This window comes from Canis aureus, chromosome 2 (genome assembly GCF_053574225.1).
Source record: "Canis aureus isolate CA01 chromosome 2, VMU_Caureus_v.1.0, whole genome shotgun sequence".
Lineage (NCBI taxonomy): Eukaryota > Metazoa > Chordata > Mammalia > Carnivora > Canidae > Canis > Canis aureus.
In genome coordinates this window covers 31,296,135-31,312,071 of record NC_135612.1, presented here as the reverse complement: position 1 = coordinate 31,312,071, position 15,937 = coordinate 31,296,135, and the positions used below count along the sequence as shown (strand labels likewise).

General features: G+C 35.0%; 1 protein-coding gene across 4 annotated transcripts in view; it reads right to left on the bottom strand.

The window, feature by feature from the left end:
• The window catches only part of CERT1 (ceramide transporter 1), a 105,334-nt gene that overhangs the window by 17,029 nt on the left and 72,368 nt on the right, over positions 1-15,937 (bottom strand). Inside the window, exons 8-11 of one of the 4 annotated variants that reach the window (XM_077867857.1) lie at positions 14,178-14,270; positions 10,422-10,508; positions 7,930-8,016; positions 7,350-7,427 (exon numbers count right to left, since the gene is read on the bottom strand). In XM_077867857.1, the coding sequence (XP_077723983.1) occupies positions 7,350-7,427; positions 7,930-8,016; positions 10,422-10,508; positions 14,178-14,270 (345 nt within the window). Of the gene's footprint in view, positions 1-7,349; positions 7,428-7,929; positions 8,023-10,421; positions 10,509-14,177; positions 14,271-15,937 lie in introns of all 4 variants that reach the window. The other 3 variants (XM_077867850.1, XM_077867870.1, XM_077867864.1) reach the window with 3 other exon arrangements.

Below are 15,937 nucleotides of genomic sequence, written 5' to 3'. Positions count from 1 at the left end.
TGACAAGATAACTTTCATTACTTCACTAACAAACTTCACTTCTACCATGATTATAAACCAAGTTAAAAAAAAAAAAAAAAAACCAATCCCCCATTTATTTGACTCCAATTTCACTGTTTTACATTCTTTTAGGGAAAATGAAATATTTATATATACAAACATTTGCAAATAATCATCTTTTAGTATCTTCTTTTAAATTAACTAAATTAGTCTTTTTACTGAAATTTAAGTAAAATCTGTGCTTTTAACTATCATAAATTACTCCTATACATCTTATATAAACAAAACTGAGTATTTCACACTCTGAGAATCCACAATCACATTTGTTGGTAAGATTTCATGTGAGTGCTATTTGCAAACTCTTAGTTTTAAATATTTTTATTTTTTTAATAGATTTTTATTCATTTATTCATGAGCAACACCGAGAGAGAGAGAGAGAGAGAGAGAAAGAGAGAGAGGCAGAGACACAGGCAGAGGGAGATGCAGGCTCCATGCAGGGAGCCCAACGTGGGACTTGATCTTGGGTCTCCAGGATCACACCCTGGGCTGCAGCGGCACTAAACCGCTGCGCCACCAGGGCTGCCCTGAAATGTTTTTAAAAAGAAGTGAAGTGATAAAAAGATGGTTTCTGAAGGAGTTGCTTCTTTATCATCTATTCAAAGACACTTTTTCTAAGCTCCATTTTCTAATCTTTTACTTATAATTTCATTTTATATAATAAGTACATTAGAGAAGGCAGGAAAGAGTTGGAAATAGTATATTATACTTCCACTTGATTTATTCCTAAGTTTACTTATCTTAGATAAAATTTACTATGTTTATTAGGGATACAGAATAGAATAAGAATAGTGTACAAATATTTTGAAATAAATATATTAATGGTTTTGAGACAAAAAAATGCTAAAATTATTAACTCTGGGGTAAAATTTTTCCACGCAAAAGGATGTTATCAATATATTACAGTAGCATCATGTACTTCTACTACATAAAGTTTTCCAGATTTCAGAGTGCATTTTTGTTTGTAGGTATGGCTTTAATGTCTCCCTAATTTGTAAAAATTATAAAAATGTTTTTGAGAAAAATTTTATATTGAGGTTCTACAATCTATTTTTCTACTAAATAAAACACTAACATAACATTTTATACTCTTATTCATAGTCCTCAAAACAATGTGAATGGTGTTGGGCTACAGACTTGAAAGAAATCTAAAAATGTGACTAATAGTACGTTCTGTAATTTAAAAAATTCTATTATTATTTTTTTAATTTTATTTATTCATGAGACACGGGGGGGGGGGGGGCGGGGGGGGCGGGGGCGGGCATTGGCAGAGGGAGAAGCAGGCTCCATGCTGGGAGCCTGACATGGGACTCAATCCTGGCTCTCCAGGATCACGCCCTGGGCTGAAGGTGGCGCTAAACCGCTGAGCCACCCGGGCTGCCCTTAAAAATTTTTTTTGTTTTAAAGCATTTATTTAAGTAATTTCTACACCCAACATAGAGCTCGAACTCATGATCCCCAGATCAAGAGTCCCTTGCTCTTCTAGCTGAGCCAGCCAAGTGCCCCATATTCTACACTTTGCTACAAAATATGACTCTAGGGGTCTGCCTGGAAAAATGTGTGTACCTCTGATTTTGAAATCTGCTCTGAGTAAGGAGGACTAATGCAAGATTTCCAAATTATAAAGACATACAAAACGTACCTGAATTCCCAAAGAGAAAGGAATAAAGAAGCTCCAGTTAGTATGCATAAATAAAACCACCGCTGTAGCACTGGCTTGATTCATTTGTCTGTGCCATATGGTGATTGGGAAAAAATTTTACCCTTTTTAGATCCAAAGATCTTAATATGTACTTTATAAATGGGGCACTAGGAGTTAAGAACACCTACATTGTGAGATTAAAAGCAGAAAGAAATGCTTCCCAGGAGTAAGACCTACTTTAACTAGACTACTTGTGAAAGAATGCAGGATTTTACTCTGTTAAGAAACAAAGAGTTCTAGGTGCCTGGGTGGCTCAGTGGTTGAGCATCTGCCTTTGGCTCAGGTCGTGATCCTGGGGTCCTGGGATCGAGTCCCACATCAGGCTCCCCACAGGGAGCCTGCTCCTCCCTCTGCCTCTCTCTGTGCATCTCTAGTAAATAAATAAAATCTTTAAAAACAAAGAGTTCTGTTTCAAAAAAACACTGCCACGTAAGCTCTTTTGTTGGAGAGTATGCAGGTAATTTTGTTTTTGTTTGGGAGCTTACTCCTGATTAGTTATTTCAAATGTTTGAATAATGAGAAGATATTTTTGTGTTCTGGTCCCAAAGACACTAGATTCCACAAATATAAAGTGATAGCTGTTCACATAGGTTAAAACAAAGTACAGTAAGCATATTTAAAATGATCCTTCTGGGGATGATCCCTGTGTGGCCCAGTGGTTTAGTGCCTGCCTTTGGCTCAGGGCATGACCTCGGGGTTCCAGAATCAAGTCCCACCAGAGGCTCCCTGCAGGGGGACTGCTTCTCCCTCTGCCAGTGTCTCTGCCTCTTTCTCTGTGTCCGTCATGAATGAATAAATAAAATCTTTAAAAAATAAATAGATAAATAAATAAGTATGTATAAATAAATAAATAAATAAATAAATAAATAAATAAATAAATAAATTTTTTTGTCTTTCTAGATAGGTGAAAAATGGCATTCCTACCCTAGTTACCACTGCATCTAGGAAAAGTGTTTAGTCTTTTGTTCTTATGTACTTTCCTGAGTTAAGAGGGCTTGAAAAAGTTCAATAAATAAACAAGAGGAATACTGGAGTAACCATCCCTGCAAAGTTTTTATCATGGAATCTTTATCCATTAGGGCATCTTCCCTGATGTAATAACATGGAGATTAAGGAGAGAGGTGATAACGGGTAAAATCTCACTATAACTTATTTCATGTTCACTACAATAAAATCTGAAGTATTAAGTGTTACTATTGGGGCAGTGACTCAGGCATTTGTGATCACACTGACACTTTAAATTTACCCCAATGATCTGCTTTGTTTATTGTTTTCAGTTATGACAGCATATCAAAAATAACTGGAAGGGGCCATTAAGATGGATGACAACAACAAAAGCCAAATTTAACATTTTATTAGGTTCAAAATTTGATACACTACAAAATATTAATAGTAACTTCTGCTATCATTATAAAAAACAGACTGAGTCAAAATCATTGAGGCAGGTTTCATCTGATTTAGTAGTGTTCACTAGTTTTAATTAGATGAAGCATAATTTCAGGAATCGTGCCCTTGATTTTTTATGGACCTAGTGTTGAAAATGATAAGCTGACATATACAGCATCTTCACAGTAAATGAACTATGAAAAATGAACATATTTAAAATAAGAGATGATGGATGCCAAGTCTAGCCTTTTCTTCCACCTCCCATTTGAGTCACGCAGTGTGCCAATTTAGGAGGCTAACTGGATTTTTCTAACATTATCAATAAAGAAATTTTTATTGATGATGTAACAAAAATGTAATGAACAAAATTCTAATGAACAGAAGTCTAGAAGGGTTCAAAGACTTGTCAGATCTCTTTTCTCTTACTCATGTGAAAGGAATACAACTATACTTATTGTTACAGAGTCAGAGGGATTTGTTGGATGGATCAATTTATTAGTAACAAATTAACAGTGCACTGTTAACCCAAAAGAAAAATGGACAGAACATGAATAGTCAATTCACTGAAGAAATGCAGAAGGCCAAGAGGCAAAAATACCACTTTTAGTCTAAGACTAGCAAGAATTAACTGAATTACAACATTCACTGTCAACATAACAAAAGAAAACTGAACTGGGAGTGTAGCTGGTTCAACTTTTTAAATGAAATAGTTTGGCAATGAGAATACAAAAAAGTCCTCAGAAGTACGCACAGTTTTTGTCTTAATAATTCTACTTCTAGAAATGTATTCTAAGGAAATAAGTGGATTAGTGTACAAAGATGCACACACACACATGGATGGTATATATGTCAGGATGCTCCTGTAGCACTACTTATAATATATTATTTATTTATTATAAATAAATGAATAGACAAACTGAAAATACACTAAATGTTTAATATTAGGTGAGTAGGTAAATCCTGCATGCACATCCATATTAAAAGACAAAGAGATAAAGACTCACATTTACCGATGGGAAATGGGCTTAATTATTTTTAAAAAGCTGGTTATAAAATAGTGTATATGAAATTACATTTCTTGGTAGAAAAAGGCAACTATTAAAGTATGTGTGTTTATTAGTATGTGACTGATTTTATATACACATGGGAAAAGGCTATGCATGAGAATACTAATAGCGATCTATTACTTTATTTACTTTCTAGTTCTGCTAAAATTCGAATGTATTATTGTACAACAAATAGGGGAGGGGTTAAATGATTACCACAATAATAAGGTGTCACTGTGGACATAAACGGTGGAGAGAGCTTAACAGCCAGAGCCCACGTCTGCTAATGACAACAAATACTTTAGCAAGGACAATAAATACTTGAAGAACTCAATGTCATTTTTCTTCAATTTTGCCTCTTTTGGCATATAAAACAGTACAATAATTAAAAGCTAAAAACAGAATGTAAATAATCCCGAGCTTTATATTAGAAAAAATTCCCACCATGAAAGATCTTTCTCAACTTATACACAAGTTACGTAAAATATTAAAAAGTATGCTATAATTTAGCAGTCTTTTTTTTTTTAAGATTTTATTTATTCATGAGACACAGGAGGGGGGGCAGAGACACAGGCAGAGGGAGAAGCAGGCTCCATGCAGGGAGCCCGACGTGGGACTCGATCCCAGGACTCCAGGATCAGGCCCTGGGCTGAACATGGCGCTAAACCGCTGAGCCACCCGGGCTGCCCAGTCTTTTTTTTTTTTTTTTTTTAAGATTTTATTTATTTATTCATGAGAAATACAGAGAGAGAGAGAGAGAGAGAGAGGCAGAGACCCAGGCAGAGGGAGAAGCAGGCTCCATGCAGGGATCCCACGTGGGACTCGACCCCAGGTCTCCAGGATCACGCCCTGGGCTGAAGGCGGTGCTAAACGGCTGAGCCACCTGGGCTGCCCCCTAATTTGGCAGTCTTACAAAAATCTGAGCATCTGCCTCTCTGTAATATATTTATGTATACTTGAAGAATTTTAGCTGTTCTAAAGCTCTATAGCTTAGGTCGAAGGTCTGCATTCTGAAGCCTTAACTCTTAAGCACCTGTAGCGACTTATACTTTTTTACCGCTCTCATTACATTTTCATTTATAGCATGTGTATTCCTATAATTTAAAGGAAAATGGGGATCTCTGGGTGGCGCAGCGGTTTAGCGCCTGCCTTTGGCCCAGGGCGCGATCCTGGACACCCGGGATCGAATCCCATGTCGGGCTCCCGGTGGATGGAGCCTGCTTCTCCCTCTGCCTGTGCCTCTGCCTCTCTCTCTCTCTCTCTGTGACTATCATAAATAAAAAAAAAAAAAAAAAAAAAAAAAATCTTAAAGGAAAATGGTGACAAGTACTGATGAGCCTTAGTGTGTCACTTTATTATTTTATTTTATTTTTTATTTTTTTTTAATTTTTATTTATTTATGATAGTCACACAGAGAGAGGGAGAGAGAGGCAGAGACACAGGCAGAGGGAGAAGCAGGCTCCATGCACCGGGAGCCTGACGTGGGATTCGATCCCGGGTCTCCAGGATCGTGCCCTGGGCCAAAGGCAGGCGCCAAACCGCTGCGCCACCCAGGGATCCCACTTTATTATTTTAATACAAGGTGGAGTTTAGCAGAATAAACCAAAGTCTCCTTATATTATCTAGTTTGTCACTGATTTATTATGAATACGAGATGCTTTTTAAAAAGCCTGCATAAATGAACAAAATTAAGAAATATTGGAATAAGTTTGGTTCTGGGTGATTTCTGAAGCAGAACTAATACATCTCTTTTTCAAAAATGCTCAAGAAGAAAAAATGTTCTGCAAAAGTCAAAAAATCTATTTTGCACCAGTTTGAAATGTACAGGTTATTTATTTCAATAAATATAGTACAATACTCTAAATGTATTTTCCCTTCCTTACAATTTTCTTAATAACATTTTCTTTTCTCTAAGTTACCTTATTGTAAGAATACAGTATATGATATTACAGCATATAAAATATATGTTAACCAACTGTTTATATTATTGTAAACTATTATTAACTATTAATAGTTAGGTTTTTGGGAAGCCAAAAGTTTTATGTGGATTTTTGACTGAATGGAGAGGGGAGGGCTGGCGCTCCAACCCCCACCTTTGTTTGAGAGTCAAGTGTACTCTGATAGAAAAAATAAGGTAGAAAATTTTGAATTCAAGTAAATTATGTTGTTATATAAATAGCTAATAAATAGCTATATAATAGCTAATAAAGCTCACACTTATATAGCATTTACAACATGCCGGGCTCTAGTCACATCACAGTCCTAGCTAGATCACAGAAGTGAAGCACAGAAGACTTAGAAAAGTTGTTCAAGATCATGCAACTAACCAGGATTAAACTCAGTCATTCTAACTAGAGAGCTCAGCTTCTCAACATAAGATAGCATAATGCAATCCAATAAAACACATTCACCATAAAGATACAAAGCTGACTGGCAAAGATACAAGGATTCAAAAACTTTAAAAACTAATTCTGATACTAAAAAGCATTCCTTCAATAATACTTTGACTTTATGATAAGGGCAGAGACTACAAGCATCTAAGGGCAGAGACTACAAGCATCTAGCTTCCTGTCTTAAATTCCTAAATACTTAATGATGCATAGGAACAGGAATATTAATTTATAATATCCAAAGGTAATTTGCATAACGAAAATACAAATCAGCTCAATGGAGCTTAGTATGACAAAAGTAATGAGACAAATATTTAAAAAAGCTATTTTCTTGTTGAATTATGAGATACTTTAAATTAAATTAGAAGTGAGACTGCTGAAATCTGCTTTTATGCTGTAACAAACATATCCTGTAAACCATGTTCATCAAAGTTGTTGAATCCTATTTGAGGAAACAGATACTACATGATATTTAAACAGATACTACCAGGTATCTTCTGCTTGTTTCAATTCAATTTGAAATCTTTTAGGAGTACCTCCTATATGGAAAAATTCCAAGCTATTCACAGCAGAGACTATAAAGGGCACATGCAAGCCTGACAGAGGAACTATTTAGTAGATACGGAAGGTCTTTTTAATGCTTATTGTTACTATTTAAAATTCAAAATCAAAACACGTGGCCTAACCAAAAGATATCTCGGAACTGGGAAAGCAGGCTGAAATATAGCACAGAAAGACTTAAGTCCACTCCATACAGTCATACGGTACCTGGGAGCTGAATCTGTGAACATCGTCAGAGGCACTGACTAGATCAATGGAAGACATGGAGGAAGAGCGACTATAGGGCTACCAGAGACAGACAAAGAAAAAACCAAGTAATCAGAACAAAGGCACAACAGAGCATTCAGTACCAACTTCCAAACACAAGATAAAGAGAGAACAAAGCACTATATGAAACAAGCTCAACAGCAAGTGCTGACTTCATGCACCTATTATGGTTTATGCTCCAAATTCTTTCTAAAAAGAATGCAGTGCTTCCAATAATTCAAAATAATATCACTTAACTCCAGAGAAAAAAGTGATTTAATATAACTGGCTACACTTCTAGTTAACTATTTTGGACTAGCCATTCCCTATCCCCAGCCCCCTTTCCCGTTAAACAAAAAAGAAAGAACATTATATTCATAAGATTTCTAACTCTTTTGGAAGATGTATATGAAAGAAAGCATATAATATATAAAAAAAACTCATTCCCAAATTCAAGAAAAGGAAAAACTTATACAACAATATAGTTCCATCAACCGTGAAGAATAATATGGATTTTCAGTAAATTCTGACATTAGCTTACCTTTTGGACAAATCTATGAGTCCCCACAGAAGAAAAGGCATCTCCAGATGGCATGGATGTAGGCCAGTGCAATCTGACCTTTTCACTCTGTGACTAAGAAAATATATAATGTTAGGTGGGAAGATTTTAAAAGTGTACTTTGCAGCTTAAGGATGGGTAATATAACCTACCAACAATTAATGCTTTAGTACTTTTACCAAGAATCTTTATTAACCCTGCTCTTGATGCTCTTGAAATAATTTCTTTTATCCAAACTCTGGTCAGATTATTCCAATCACTCCACTTCATCAGGGTTGTACAGAGCCATACCATTTGAACCATTGTCATTGTTTGCTTCAGTTATGTTACAAAGAACATATAGCATGGATATCTTTATCTCCTTTCCATGAAGGAATTCGGTCTTCAACCGGCTGTGTCACTCGTGTCAAGCTGCCCTTTAACCTTTTAACCTTCCTCCTCCTGTTCCTTCTCACTTGAATTATTCAGTATCTACTAAATATAACATACCAGAAGTTGTGCTGTGTTGTGTGTGTGCTCATCTACTAACTATGCAGAAGACAAGTGGTAATTTCTGTTCAATGGTATCTGAACAGAACTACTAAGATCTCCTTCCTCACTCACCACTTTACTAAAAATATCTTTCTTTGTGTTGGTAAATAATGTAGAACAATGTAAACTCAAAAATGTCTCACTGAAGAGTTCCTAAGTAATGGCTGTGCTGACAGGAGGCCTGTGCAAAATCTACTGCATACAACAAGGAAAATGATCTGAATCTTAGGAACTAATTTCATGGGTTACTGAAACTTACTACTCCAGAGCATTACCACATTATAATTATCTCTGTGATATCAACATGCCCATTAGGCAAGGAAAATCAGGGTCTGTTTAATGACCTGCTTTGTAAAGTATCTACCACAGCATCAAGAAGAGACTGAAATTAAGCAGTCCCACAAATACTCCTTTTTTCTTAAGTTTACAAAAGTTTTCATCAATCCTCTTAAATTCCAGAAATCTGACTCAACCACTGTATTGATATTCCGTAGAGTAGCATTTTAGAGCCAGAAGAGACCATTTGAATCATCTTGTGTAACTCCTTGTTTTACGTATTAGAAAACCAAGACCCAGAGAATTGAAGCAATAAGTTTATAGCTACATAGTTAGTCACTGACAAGACTAAGATTGAAGTTGTCTTGACCTACTCTTCCCAAAACAGTACACTACTCTCCCCTCAAATAGCACAATAAATAATAGATTAAAACAAAAACTAAACAAAAAACATCACAGTGAAGAAAAACAAAACAAAACATTTTAAAAGCCAAACACAAAGATACTCCCTCAGATGATACTTTAGGCATCCAAAACTGGAGCTCATTTAAGAACTGAAAGTTTCCATTCTTATTAGACATTGAATAGCATATTTTTGTGGCATTAAAAAATAAGTAACAAGCTTTATGAATTAATGTAACAAAAACTTTTTATCACTCATTCAGAAAAAAATAATGAAAAATAAACATGAAAAGCAAAAGTCACTATTGCAGGTGAAATAGAAACAGAGCAGTAAATATGCATAATGGACAGGACTACCTTAGCAATGACAAGGAACGAAAAAACCAACTTTTCTATGCAAGTTCATTTGTAGTGTTATTGATACACCCAGGAATTTATTTGCAAGTTGCTTAAAGCCCTGAGAAGAGTAATTAAAATTCACCTGCAAGTACCATCTAGTGGTAATATATGGTAACTGCATTGTTGCAGAATTAAAAGGAGGCAAAGAATAGAATATTAATCCTGAGACTACAGTTGAAGGATTTAAGAAATGTTTTCCTTCAATCTCCACAGAAAGAGCTGGGTATAACTGTTGTGAATTTGGTAATGATAAAATACTGAGGGAAGTTAAAAGTGAGGAAGATATCAAGGGTAAGGTAGGGGGGGTGCCTGGGTGGCTCAGTGGCTGAGCATCTGCCTTCATGATCCCACAGTCCCGGAACTGAGTCCCGTGTAGGGATCCCTGCATGGAGCCTGCTTCTCTCTCTGCCTCTGTGTGTGTGTGTGTGATAACTAACTAACTAACTTAAAAGGGTAAGGTAGGGAAAGCAATAAAGGAGTTAATTAAATTCTTGGTCCTCTTCCTTGTGAATTCATATGGTCAGTACTTGTGATACGGAGAAATTCAGAGACTGCTTCACTCATATTAAACATATGCTTGTTTTTATACAAAGTTGGATACTTTACGGGGTTATTAGGAAGACTATTTTCATTTAGTCTCCTGTTAATCATGTAAGATTCCTTTAAGCAATCAGTGGTCTCCTATTGCTTAGAAATTCGTCAGTGAAGGAACTGAGTGTAAAGATTCTTCTACATTTGTGACTCAATGTAGACACAGTTCATTTTCTAGGTTCATTTCTATTATGGTCACAGTTTCCAAATTCTATTTATATAAAACAACATACATCAAGGAATGCCTACTGTTAGAGTTTTTAATAAGATATTACCTGTTCTTCTATTTTATCTTGTCTGTCAAGAGCAGCTTCAACAGCATCAAAGAACTCTTCTTCATTAATCAGACTGTTTGGCCCTTCCTATTCAAACACATGGGAGAAAGAATTAGTTAAGAAAACAGAAAAAAATTTCCCTTAAATTAAAAAGCAACAACAACAACAACAACAAAAAACAAAACAAAACAAAACCCTTTTTGTCTCATCATGCCTCCCTAGGAAAAGATTGCTAAATCATTGCTAGATCTATGGGACACACCAGTCTTCATCTGACTTCCCCATGTGCAGTATTTCTTATGTGAATGACTCTCTAAAGAGTTCTCTCCCACCTTGGATTCCTAATTTCCCAATTCTTCTCTATCCAAGCCTCTTCTTTAAATCCCCTTAAATATGGGGGTACCTCAGGGTTCCACACTTGCTCTCCCTACAGCACTTACTTGTTTCTAAGGCCTCAGTCATCATGCGATGATTCCCAAATTCACAGCCTATCTACCTCTTTATTAGACCCTTTGCATCCCGTAATACTTAAGACCTCCTCAGGTGAATGCTGCAGTTCATATTCAACATGTCTAAAGCCTGTTTCTTCTACTTCTACACCAATCTTAACAACAGCAGAAGGCTAGGCCTTCCTGGATTCCTCCCACTCCCCTCATTCAATCACCATACCCTATAATCCTACTTTCTAAATATCTAAGTTTATCAGTGTCTATTCCTACTGTTCTTTTTTAATTTAGGCTATCTTTAATTCTCACCTACAAGACTGAAAAAGTCTTGGAAGCCCCTAGTTCACCACTGTCAACTTCAATCCATTGTCCTCACTGCAGGGAGCAAGAATGATTTTTCTAAACTGTAAACCTGAAAACTTCACGTGCGGGATTTATTATTTATTTGTTTGTTTGTCTGTTTATTTATTTATTTATTTTTGTGCTTCTGGCTTCCAAATGTTTTCCTTCTCAGCTCCTACAAGTCAACACTCTGCTATTCACCTGGCTAATAGCTACTCAGTCTACTCATTCTTAAGGTTTCAGCTAAAATGTTGTTTTCTCTGTGAGGCTATCCCTGACTCAAAAACCTCTCAGTGCTAACAGTGCTCTGTAACTGTTTGGTAATTAGTCTGTCTTCCCATTATATACTCAGGTAAGGGCCCTCAAGTGAGATCCTCATGCCTTGTACAATGTCTTACATTTATAGTAAAACTTAAGGAATGAATTTAATATTAAAAAGTAATTTCTGAAGCTACAAATGAAACATTTAAGTTTTGTTCAATAATTAGAACATCATAAATGTTTGATAAGAACTGAATCAGTGTCTAAAACCCATGCAAATGTAGTACTCACACAAGAAAATATAGATAGCTCAAAACATCAAAAGGAAGGGGAAAAAAATATAAAAAACAGAGGCCCTAAAGCCCTACTTCATTTAAGAACTATATATTTAGGGATGTCTGGGTGGCTCAGTGGTTGAGTGCCTGCCTTCGGCTCAGGGTGTGATCTTAGGTTCCTGGGGTCCCGGGATCGAGTCCCACATCAGGCTCACCACATGGAGCCTGCTTCTCCCTCTGCCTGTAGCTCTGCCTCTAGCTCTGCCTCTCTCTCTGTGGCTCTCATGAATAAATAAATAAAACCTTAAAAAAAAAAAAAGCCACTGTATATTTAAACTTGATACCACAGGATGTCAATGAGAAAAAAAAAAAGAAGTACCCTTAACCATTTTCTTCATTAAAAGAGAAAGAGAGAGGTAAATTTCAGATGGATGGAAAAACAATCATTTATTCAACAAATGCCACTAAAATAAAATACAGATTCTTACATTATACCATAATCTTAAAAACCCAGATGTACTAGCCATATATTTATATTTAGAAGATATCATTAAAAAATTAAAAACCCAGGAAATACAATTATTTAAAGTAGGGAAATTTTTTTAAGCTTGATAACCAAATGTAGAAACAAGTCCATCAAATGACTAGGTGATTAATTACATGAAAGTATAAAGCTTTTATATGGCAAAACCCACAATCAAAAGTTTAAAAAACTAAAAAGGGAAAAAATTTGTTGAAGAATGAAAAGTTAATCCTCACATCTTCTAAATCAATTAGAGAAAAAAAAAATCCCCAAACCAAATAAAAATGTTAAGGAATATAGGTGAGTCATTAAAGAAGAAATACAAATGATCAATAAACAGTTTTTTTAAGAAAGTCTACCTAAATCATATAAATAAATACGCAATTTAATATCTGAAACTAGCTAACAAATGTACTTATTAGTACAATGCCCCTCCTTCTTCCATTCTGCTCTTTCCCATCCCTCTTCCCTGCCCAAAACCCTTGTGGACAGAAGTAAACATAAACAAGCATACAATTACATGTGTATATATATGGCTGGGAGGAGATAAACTGGTACCATATATTGTTAAACACAAAGGCTTTTTTTTTTGTATTTTCTATAATCTTCCTATATGAACATCTGGTTTTACTTATAATATGAAAAAAAATAGGTAATTTAAAAAGTCCACCCACGAAATAAACCAAAAATAGCAAAAACAATCTGCTTAGCTTCAGGATAAAATTTAAAATTGTAATAGCTTGTATTCTAGTTACCTTCCTTTTTAAAACCCTGAGGGTATCTAATTATATGATTTTTACACATTCTAGGAGGAATAATTGACAGCTTAATAATTCTGAAGTATTACAGCTCAAGTCTCATCATTATGAATTTCCACACGTGGAAATCAATTCCAACATAAAACATAGTCAATAGCAACTCTATTTTTTTTTCCTTTCTAAGATAAAAACGGTGAGAAATTTTTCTTTTTTTTTTTTTTTTTTTAAGATTTATCCATTTATTTGAGACAGACTGTGTGTGTGCAAGAGAGTAGGCAAGTGGCAGAGGTAGACAATCTTCAAGCTGACTCTGCTGAGAATGGAGCCCAACTTGGGGCTTGATCTCAAGATCCATGAGATCCATGAGATTCTGACCTGAGTGGAGACCAAGAGTTGGACGCTTAAATGACTGAGCCACCCAGGCACCCCTCTTCTATTTTCTTAAATATAAACTAACCATAATTATTTTAACGTTCTACTTCTATCTCAATGATTCTTCTTTAACACTCCATTTTTAAAATAAGCATTTCAGAAATACCAACAATGTTAGGGACTATTACCAAATACATTTCTTATATCTTTTTCCCTCTAAAGAAATACCATGGAAAAACAGCTTATAAAATATTAACGTCTGTGTGTGCATACGGAGGAGAATTTACTAATTGCCTAATAAAGAAACAAAAGAAGAAAAAAGTTAGTTTTAGATATTTTCAAACAATAAGGACAAGGCAATGAGGACAGTTCAAGTTCTGCTATGGACAGGACCTCCCAATACATACAGCTAAAATCTTTTTGTCTGTATAGTACTCAGGGTTTCCCTCCATAAGTTGCTTTTATTAAAAAAAGAAGATAACATTAAAATTATTGTCCTCATAGGATAGATAAAAACTTGTCCTATAATGCAGACAGGCCTAATAAATGAGTCTTTGACAAACCTACACTAAATTTTGTAGTCAATAAAAAAAAAATCTATTTCAGAGTAAGCCTAACATTTATCATGAAATACATATTTAATCAAAATAAACACTGAAGAATATATTACATATCTAGAATACTTAAAGGTGATAAAAGCATTATTTAAAAATTAATCACTTTTGTGACAGATATGGCCTATATTTTCCTTCTTCTGAACTAAAAATATAACTTCATACCTCATAATCTGGCCCTCCAAAGTGGGATTTTTTCTTCAGTTCTGTCATGGCATTTTTGTATGCTTCCTCTATTCTTCTTCTCTTCTCAACTTCCTATTAAAAAAAAAGAAAGTGAAAAATTATCATTTGAAGTGGCCAAACAACAATAACAACCCCTCTCCATTCCTGTGACAAATGAGTATTCTGCCCAAGAAAAGACTTTTCTCTGAGCTACATATTACACACAAGTTATCATTTAAATCATCACTAAAATCTACCATATAGGTAGAAACAAAGAAAAGACCACAGAAACACAATGTATTCATGTTTGTTTTCCCCTATAAAAAATTCTATTTTGCTTTAAAGAAAGAAAGCAACTCAATCAATAGGTGAAATCAATGAATGCTAAAATATATTCTAAGAAAGATAAATTTCTGGTACTTTCCCACTGCTGGCTAAAATTATTTCAGGGCTGAAAAAGGGCTTAGATTTTTACTTTAATCTTCTCCTTTAATCCAGAACTTTAAGAGGGTAAAAGACCCAAGGTCAACACTTAAAAGAAAAAGGTTGGCCTTGGCACCAGTCTCAAACTTATTTCTACAACAATGGACTATACTGGTCAAATCTGATAACAGAACTCTAACAAGCTTGTAAGGAATCTAAATGCCTTTATTTCCTTACCTCAAATACTTAAAGGTTAAATTAAAGTCTACATGAATTCACACAAAGCTAACTACTTCCAAATATCCTATCTGAATTAAGCTCATGCAAATCAGTGAATTATTTCATTAGACCCAATGGCTAATTTCTGCGTACTCAAGGGAAAGAGGGTCTACAGATCTACCAGGATAGCTAAAATTAAAAAACAAAGAAAACCTGCAAAAACTTGATAATACCAAGTGCTGCCAAGAGTGAAGAGCAAATGAATTCTCATCAATTCTGGTGGAAGTATAAATGGATAATCACTTGGGAAAACTGCCAATATGGATATTGGCACTACACTAGCTACACTAGTGTAGCTACACTACAGCTAGCATATACCCCATGAACCAACAATTCTACTACTAGATACATGCCCAAGAGAAATGAGTGCGTATCCACCAAAAGCTATGAACAGGAATACACAGCTTTATTCGCAGTAGCCAAAATATAAAAACATAAGTATCTACCAACAAGAAAAACTGATAAACAAATTGAAGTCATACAATGAAATAAAACAATAAAAAAAGAATAAACTACCAGTAAATGTAACAACATGAATGAATCTCATAGTCAATGCTGAGGGAAAACAAACACAGGCATGTATATGGTCACATCTAGACGGTGGTATGGTATGGACCAGGAAGAGGCATGTAGGAACCTTCCGGGGCATTATAAAAATTCTTTACCTTAATCTAAGTAGTGATTAAAGGGGTGTACATATACGCACAAAAATCATCAAGCAGTACACTTAGGATTGGTGCACATCATATTTATGCTATAACCTAATTTTAAAAACTGAACACAACCAAAATATACAGCACAGAATTATATTCAAAGAATTTAAGGGAAAATGAAAAAGCATGTGAAATTACACACAAGGGCCTATTAACGTAAGCAAACATCTTCAATGAATAGATTTAACATTGTTAGTAACTAAAATTGTTTAATCTTACAATTTCTGATCCTCTTAGACATGACCAACTAACAATTAAGTACACTTCTATAATAGAAGGGATTATTACAGGTAACCAAGAAAAATCATCACAACTAAATATTAATTTTCTATTATTCAGCTGAAA